Source organism: Dama dama, chromosome 21, assembly GCF_033118175.1.
Source record: "Dama dama isolate Ldn47 chromosome 21, ASM3311817v1, whole genome shotgun sequence".
Lineage (NCBI taxonomy): Eukaryota > Metazoa > Chordata > Mammalia > Artiodactyla > Cervidae > Dama > Dama dama.
Genome location: NC_083701.1, coordinates 35199132 through 35207913, shown reverse-complemented (window position 1 = coordinate 35207913; position 8782 = coordinate 35199132). Strand labels below are relative to the sequence as shown.

The following is an 8782-nucleotide window of genomic DNA, read 5'->3' as shown; positions in this document are numbered from 1 at the left end:
CGTAGGGCCAGGGAAACAAAGTTTGTATGTAAATAAGCCAGGCCTGCTTTTACAGAAGAGTTTAAGGGGCTGGTTGACCAAGTGTACAGGGTCCCTGCTCTCTAACACTACGAAGTATCTATTACAGGACAACTTCCTCTGGCGCCAGGCGGCATTTAGTTTTCACTTGATGTTCAATAGGGGATGAGGCACTGCTGGGAAGGGGGTAGAGGGTAGAGAGCTGCTAACATGAGGGTGACTCTGAGCAGGGTTCACAATTGTGACAGGGGGGTAGGACAAAGATGAGTCCCTAGGAGAGAAAGAAGACAACAATGTAATAACTGACCTTGTACAATGTGCTGCACTTTCCAGGGAAGCTTACACACGGGTTTGCAGTTTCTCTCACCGGCACCTGGTTGGTGGGCTATACACAGAGAAAGAGCTCCAAGGCAGCCAGCAAGTGTCCCAAGGTCACTAAGTTGATAGGCAGAGATCTCCTAATGTCCAAAGAAGAGGGACCTCTTTCCAGTACATGTCACATGGCAGGATGTCATCTTCTCCTAGGTTAACTCCACAGTTAAATCGAAGGCTTGGGACAATATAACGGAGACCAGAGCTGTGTGCTACATTTCAAGGGATGTTTTGGAAATGTAGTATTTTCACACTTTCAAAGTACTGCCAATAAAAATCAACAGTAAAAAAAAAAAAAAAAAAAATTCTTAAAGACTCTTAGCTTCTGCCTAAGAATGGAAGGCTGTCCCAAAGAGTTTTTAAAAAATAAGACTGCTGTCAGACCCATGAACCACAGTTCAGACCAACTTGTCCTTCAGGATCCTCCAAATAAGTGAAGTCCAGAGATTCTGCAGACAAACCTCCAGAGGCCAAGCCATCACCATGTGTTTCCTCCTGAGAGCTGGGCTGGCTGCTTGACTCTGCTAATGGAGAATTCAAAGTCGTCTGCAGGAATTTGTTGTTGTTGTTCAGTAGCTAAGTCCTGTCCTACTCTGTGACCCAATGGACTGTAGCCCGCCAGGCTCCCCTGTCCATGGGATAATCTAGGCAAGAATACTGGAGTGGGTTGCCTTTCTCTCCTCCAGGGGAAATCTTCCCAACCCAGGGATGGAACCTGCCTTTCCTGCTTGGCAGGTGGATTCTTTACATCGGAACCATCTGGGAAGTCCATCTGTAGGAGACCCGCACCTTTCTAGTCCTAACCTGGAGTTTGTAGAAACCTTGGTTAGCACCCACACCTATCCCATTTTAAAAAATCTATTCCAAAGTCACCTGCATTTTAGTTGTCAAGACAAATTACCGAGGACTTTATTTTTTCCTTCTGTTCTAAATGGCAGAGAAAATCAGGTCTCTGGGTCTGATCACATTCCCTATTTCCTTTTTTCATTCTTAACTCCAGTTTTGCCACTTTCAGACTCCGCAAACCTGACTTGCCCAGGCCCAGCCTCTCTAAAGGCTAAGGTCTCACGGGACTCCACAGAGGCAAAAATCTAGCAGCAAATCTTGGATAAATAACCGGCGGAGGACCGACTGCCTTCGGGACAACAGAAGACTTCTCTCGCAGGCCCCACAGTTCCCACAGGCAGCTGACCATGTGGCCGCCAGGGTCAAAGTGATGAGAGTTCCTTTCCTTCCGGGTCAGGGAGCGTGGGGACACCCCCGGATGCACCCAATCAGCTCCCCGGCTTAATGAGACAAAGAAACATGGCAACACTATGCTCCCCACGTGACTGTCCCGCCCCACCCTGTAACCGTATACCACATGACCTGTGCTCCACGTGACTCGCACACCGCCAGACCCGGAACCTCCCATGCGTGGATGTCCTACTTTGTATCCAGGGATGTTTTGAAAAGACTGAGGAACTGGGCATCCAGAGCCCTGGCATCCACTGTCTGTGGGGTGGCCCAAACTACCTGGGAAACGTACGCCTCCGTGTAACTTTTCCCCGTGAGAAGCGCTGCGGAAATCCAAACCCACCGGAAGCGTTTCTCCCCGTGTTCTGGGGTTGGACCTATTAGTTGGGGTCGGGTACACGTGGAGCGGTGCAGGCGAGATGACAGGAATTAGTGAGAGCAGACGTGCTGTAATGTGTGCTTCCCGCATTTCGGTGCTTTTTCCCACGAGAATGTGCCTTCCGAGTGGGTGGGAGTCGGGCTCACCAACACCTGCCACAGCAAACACTAGACACTCAATGCACAATTGCATCGTTAATCCCCGAATTATCCAACAGAAATATAATGCGAGCCACATCTGTAATTCCCAATGTCGAGTGGCCACATTATGAAAATAGAAAGTCATGGAAAATTGTTTTTTAATAATATACTTCCTTTAACGCAATTTATCAAAACATTCTCATTGTTTGACATATATTTTTAAAATATTAGATATTTTACATCTTTTCTTCACATTGACTTCAATATTTGGTGTGTATTTTACAATACTGGACATGACTAGCCACATTCCAAGTGCTCAGTAGCCTCATGTGGCTGGTAACATCAGTAGTATTTAGCCAGTGCTGGTCTAGACTCTTGTTTTGCTAGATCAAAGGAACAGGCAATTTGTTCAGCCAACTGGACAAACCCAGAACATCAAGAGAATCTGGGGAGACGCCACCAGGAAAGTCATATGGGAAATGCATTCCCACAACAACCATTTCTTAAGCACCTACTTTGTACATGCTTTGACTTGGTGTCCAAGAGTATAGCACAGTCCCTACTCTCCCTAAACTCTAAACCATTTGATCTGCCCAGCCTCAAACTTCTTCCCCCAGCACTTACTTTGGAGTGATGTGGCATTAAATGGGCTTGGTATGTACTCGGGGGTGGAAGGGGTGGGTGTGTGGCATTAAATGGCCTTTTCTGTGGTCTGTGACCTCATTCTCTCTTTTTAGAAAATCAGAGTCTGCATTTTTTATATTTCAGCAAATTAAGCACCTTTAGTGTGTTACACTGTGCTGCTCCTCCACAATTTCATTTAACCCTTTCAGTAACTGATTTAGGAGTTTTATTTATATTTATTTATTTAGCAGTTTTCAAATAGGGGAAGGGAGGCTGGGAGAATTGTTGTGGCTTTATGGGGAGAAAACTTGGGGAAAGAAAGTTTCTAATGTAGTCCCATCAGTTTCCCTCAGTGAGGTCTTTTCTGAGGCCTGGGGGAGATGTCAGGTAATAGGACCATGCACTTGAACCACAGAAGCCTGCAGTTAAAGAGAAGAAACCTCTGGTGCTGCCTGAAACAGCAGGCAGAACAAGCCCTTGCTTACAAACCCTGGGTCAGTTCTGGACACTGACACTTATTAGATGTGTGATGTTGGGCATCACACAATTCATAGTAATAAAAATAACTAGCATTTATTGATTTTTTTTTCTCATGCATCAGGCTGTGGCCCAGGCAATTACTCACAGACTCCCACTTTCTTACAACAAGATAGATATTTCATATTATATATCAGTAATCTGGGCCTCAAAAAAAAATTGCCAAAGGTCATACAGTTAATAAGCAGGAGAGCTGGGATTATTAATGTCTTAACCATTATTAAATGTATTTAATGTTTGTTTGATAATGTAACTTTAACCCACCTCCCACTGCATACTTAAAAAGAACATCTTAAAAGAATTTCAAAATCATCAATATATACCATAGAAACCTGTATATTTGCGTTACAAATCTCAAAGGTTATTAGCATGGGCAAATAGGAATTGTTTTCAGTGTGCTTGTTTTTAAAATATAAAACTAAAGTTTTCATTTTTTATTTGCAGTGTATGGGGACTTGCCAAAACAATTAAAACAATTGATTTTTCAAAAGAGATATTATATTAGCACTGTTCAGCTCATGGGGTTTTTCTAATCACTGAGACAGAAGGAAAACTAAAAGCATTTTGAAAGTGTAATATCAGATGTCATTACAAACCTGTTAAAGCAAACTGCAGTTATATACTAACATGCAATGTATGTGAAGATACATCTCTTAATCTTCATTAGGAGTCTGCAACTTGAAAAAAAGAGTGAAAGAATAAAAATAGAAAGAAATGGAGGGAAAGGGAAGATGAAAACAAAATAAAGGGAAAATAGAGGAAATGGCTATATTTCTTGAAAGAGATCAGAGGGAGGAAGGAAAAAGAAGGATGAAAAGGAAGGAAGAAAAGAAAGTAGGAAGGAAGGGGAAAGAAAAAAACAGGAAGAAGGAAAGAGCTAGTTTAAAGGAAAAAAAAAAACAAACAAACATGAATCGTTGGGGTCAGGCAGTTCCTTCTGGAAAAAGAAACTGGCCATGACCCGCCTGGCGTTGAAGCTGGGTACAGTTTTTGTGACTGTTTAGAGAAAATCTAGCGGTCTCCCTGCCATTAATCTTTTCCAAAGAAAGACTTTGTTCTGCACCTGTATAAACAATCCCGATTTTTTAAACCTATATGCCTGCCTCTAATGTATGAGGCTCTGTATTTATACTGATAGCTTCAGGTCATCAATAGGCGATGCAAAAAGCTGCCCGAGATCTTCCCTTTCCATCTTTCTGCTCCCCTTTCCCTGCCACCCTCCCTTCTCTCTCCTCTCCCCAACCGCCCCTCCCTTCCCTCCTCCTCCCGGCACCTAGAGTCAAGTTCAAGTGCAAGCAGCGGTCCAGGAAAGATTTGAAGCTCTGTCAAGTACTCCCTGAGTTTTCCCAGCACCGAGAACTGAGATCGAGAGTTTTACTCAACTGACCTCAGAGGAGACCCTCCCCCAGCTCTCGCCCCCCACCCCCCGCCACCACCACCCCCTCCCCAGATTGGCAAAATGTATCGGGAGAAAACCTCTGCAAATGGGGGCGAGCGGGAGGGGTTTGGCAAAACATCCCCACAGGGAGGCCTGGCCTGGGAGACGAAGGTGGAACGATGATGCCTGAATGATGAAGTCAGCCCTGGCCAGCCACCTGTTGCGGCACTTCAGGCACCAAGCCCGGCGCATTTGTTCTGCTGGAGGAGTCGGCGGGGCGAGGCTGGCCTGCGGCTTCTGCCCGCACCGTCCCGGGTCGACTGCCCATCTGTCTCCTTCAGCTTCTCTCAGCTTGGCTGTAGGCCTGGAGGGAAACGACAGGTAAACATCTAATTCGGGTGTGAAGACTCAGTTTCTCAGTGCAGAATGGCGTAGCCAACCCAAACCCACTCACAGAATTTTAATTATTTTGCCGTTGTTTTAGTTTTAATTACTCGGGGTGGGGGGGCACCGGACGCCTAATCCAATGCCTGGCACACAGCAGGCATTCAACAGCTGGCCATTGATGTCCACTCCCAAAATGAAGCACCCATCCCCAGACCACGTATTGCCAAGGCTCTTCCAGTTAGGAAACAAGGAGACCGCAGTTTTGCTTTGTCTCCTTTGAGGGGCATACTTCTGGGTGCTGTTTTATCGTGGTTTCTTGTTTGTTTTGTTTTACTTTGGATGGTTGTGCTGACTTTGCATGCTGAATGCAGGAGCGTGCTCTTCAACACACCATCGAAAATAGTCATCGATTCCCTAGACTGTAGCTCAGAGCGCTGGGGCAGGACCTTCTATCTTACCGCACTCTGGTGTTGAAAACAGAATTAACGCGTGGAACTACCCAGACAGCAGAAAACAGCAGACAGAGAGCATCCTGTGCTGCGCGACTGAAATACCGACGGGCCTGGGATTCTACACACGGAGTTTGAGTCCATATTCTGCTTACCAGCCTGTCGATATGGGGTCCTTTACTTAACATCCATCTCTGCGGCTTAGCTTCAAGTTCTGCAAAGTGGAGATAATAACATTTAAGTCACAGATGTTGGAAAAATGAAACAAACCCCTGTAGATGAAAGTGCTTTGTAAATCAAACGGCGACGTTAAAGGAAAAGAGGGGAGGAAAATGAGAGGTAATTCGCCCATTGTTTGCTCTTGCTTGTTTAGCTTTTACGCTTTTGTCGGGCCGGGCTTGAATAGGCAGTCATACATTATGAGTGATGAACCTGGAAAATACATTTCGGCTGAAAAGATGGGAAGGACGCAGAGGTCGCGATCCTGGGGTTTCCAAGTGTCCGGCAATCTTCGCCTCCGTTAAGATCAGTCGGGGGTGGAAGGGTACCTGGGTACGAACAAGATACCCTCCTTCACTCACCCCACGAGCACTCATCTCGCAGTGATGGGTCCCTCGGGCCCAGGGGTCCAGATCCCAGTTCAAGAGACTTCCCCTTCCCCGCCCCCACCGGCAGATTCTCGGCACTCTGAAAAGCGGTCCCCACCCCTTCCACGCCCCCGCCCCACCTCTTGCCCCCCTTTCCCACCCCCTCTTCTTTACCCGGGGTGGTTTCTTCCGAGGAGTACAGAATAAATAGTCCGGTCAAAAGGCGCGGCGCGCGGTAGTGAGCGCCGAGCCTGGGTCCAGGCGCCGACTTCTCGGCCACGCTCTCCCGGATCAGTCTCAGGGCTCCGCGGTTCCCGACTCCGGTCACTCGTCGTCTGCGGAGTTCAGCCTGGCCCCCGCCTCCGCGAGGGAGCGGAAGGCGGAGGCCGCGAGACTGGCCTGGGGGAGGAAAGCTGGGGCGCGGGGGACGCAACGATGTCAACCGGCTCGGTGAGCGACCCGGAGGAGATGGAGCTGCGGGGACTGCAGCGAGGGTACCCGGTTCCCGTCTCCAAGAGGCCGTGCCTCCGCGGCGCCGAGCGCAGCTACGTGTCGCCCAGCGACAACTCTTCTGCGGAGGAGGATGACCCCGACGGCGAGGAGGAGCGCTGTGCGCTGGGCGCGGCGGGCGGCGCGGGAGGCTGCAAGAGGAAGCGGCCCCGGGTGGCTGGGGGCGGCGGCGGCAAGAAGCCCCTCCCGCCCAAGGGTTCGGCGGCCGAGTGCAAGCAGTCGCAGAGGAACGCGGCCAACGCCCGAGAGCGCGCCCGGATGCGCGTGCTGAGCAAAGCCTTCTCCAGACTCAAGACCAGCCTGCCCTGGGTGCCCCCCGACACCAAGCTTTCCAAGCTGGACACGCTCCGGCTGGCTTCCAGTTACATCGCGCACCTGCGGCAGCTGCTGCAGGAGGACCGCTACGAGAACGGCTACGTGCACCCGGTGAACCTGGTAGGGGCGCCGCGCGCGAGGCCCGGGTCGGGGCGGTCGAGTGATGCCCTGAGCGCTTCCCGTCGCCCGGCAGAGTCTGGCCGCTGGGAAGAACCCGAAGTGGAGCGGGGGGAGGTCTGGTAGGGGTGGTGAGGAGGCCAGTTTGGTTTCTCCCAAATCACGGGAGGAGCCAGTCGTTTTCCTAGAAGAGGACCATCCACCCCTCTGTGTTTGCATCAGTCTGATCATTGTACGTGACGCTTTTGCCGGGTGATACTATCACTATGGCTAATATCCTGCTTCCGGGGTAAATCTAGGTTCCATTGGAGTCCGCTGTCCCTTTGCAGATAGAAAGAAAAATCTCCCTTCCTTTTTGCAGATAAGAGTCTGACAGGTTTAAATCAACCAGCCCTACTTTCTGAAAGGAGGGAGGGAAAACCGAGACCTTTTTAAAAGCCTTTGGGTTTTTTCAATTCTTGAATAGCAGAGGTTTCCCCAAACGGGATTTGTCTGGAAAGTCCCTCTCCGACCTGCCAACTCTCCGGGCTTGAGAAAGATCATATCCCAGTTCCTTCTTGGAGCGAATGGCTGATGGGTGTGTGTGTGTTTGGGGGAAGGGAACTAAGCCACAAAATCCCAAATTCATGCAAATTTCGCGGAATCACCATGAGGACAGCGGGAACGGAAAACTCCCGTCTTACGTGATCAAAATCCAGTAAAATTAAAATCTTGGTTTAGGGAGAAGACGCGAAAAATTCCCAGAATACTGATAAAATCGGAGCTATGCAAAGCCAGGGGTATCCCGGGGCTCCGTCTGGAGAGCGGTTTCGTTTTGAAACGATCGTTTCTTCGGTATCTGATGCTCTTTCTGGTTTTACAGACGTGGCCATTTGTGGTCTCGGGACGACCCGACTCTGACACCAAAGAAGTCTCCACGGCCAACAGATTATGTGGGACCACCGCTTAGAGCGAACTCGAACTCTCTTGGGATTATTGGTTGAGCACACGGGTTTGGGGACTAGGGAGACAGCGTGAGAAGCCCTGAGAATGGGAAGAACGTTCCATTGGATTCTCCTAGACTCCCGCAGCCCGGGACCATGAACTCGACAGGTGGCGGGCGTTAGGGGGCGGGGGGGTGGGGTGGGTAAAGCCTGGGTGTCGGCAGCGCGCCTGGCATCGCCGGGTGCAGACGGCTCTGCTGTCGCGGGTCTGGGCAACGACACTACACGCGGACCCAGATCAGGCCTCGGGCTTTAGCTGTATAGAATACCCCCGCGGCGCAGTCTGAGCCCAGCGCGCAGCCGCCTAGGGATTAGTTTCCACACTGAGCCAGATCTACCGTGTGATGGCCTGTACTGTCCAGGCCTCTCACGGTTAGACCATGGTCAGAACGCGCTCTGGACAACCGGCTGCAGAGACCGAAGTCTTCACGCCAGACCCTACATCGGGGTGTGTTTTTAAGTTACAAAGAGAGGAGCGCGGCACACCTGGGCCAGAATTGAATCCCACAGGGCCGGGCCCGACGCACGATGTCCTGCCGGTTCGGGGAGAGGTGGAAGCGCGCTCGCAGAGACCCACCTGGCCGGGTCTGCCCGGAGCGCTCCCTACGGTCACGCTTCCGGGGGGCTAGTGACACCCTCCGTCCCCCGAGGCGAGCATCTCCCCTTAACCAGGCTTAGGTCTGCCCACTCCCCTTCTAAGGCTTGAGCCTCCCATCCGCCTCTCCCCACCGACCTGGCTCGCGTCTGCTT

At 50.3% G+C, this 8782-nt stretch overlaps 1 protein-coding gene across 1 annotated transcript; it reads left to right on the top strand.

Moving 5' to 3' along the window:
• Window positions 1–6526: 6526 nt before the first annotated feature.
• Window positions 6527–8158, top strand: MSC (musculin). Its single transcript, XM_061123471.1, has 2 exons — window positions 6527–7052; window positions 7912–8158. Exons 1-2 carry the CDS (start codon window positions 6543–6545, stop codon window positions 7996–7998), a joined length of 597 nt encoding a protein of 198 aa, XP_060979454.1. The 5' UTR covers window positions 6527–6542; the 3' UTR covers window positions 7999–8158.
• Window positions 8159–8782: the final 624 nt, after the last annotated feature.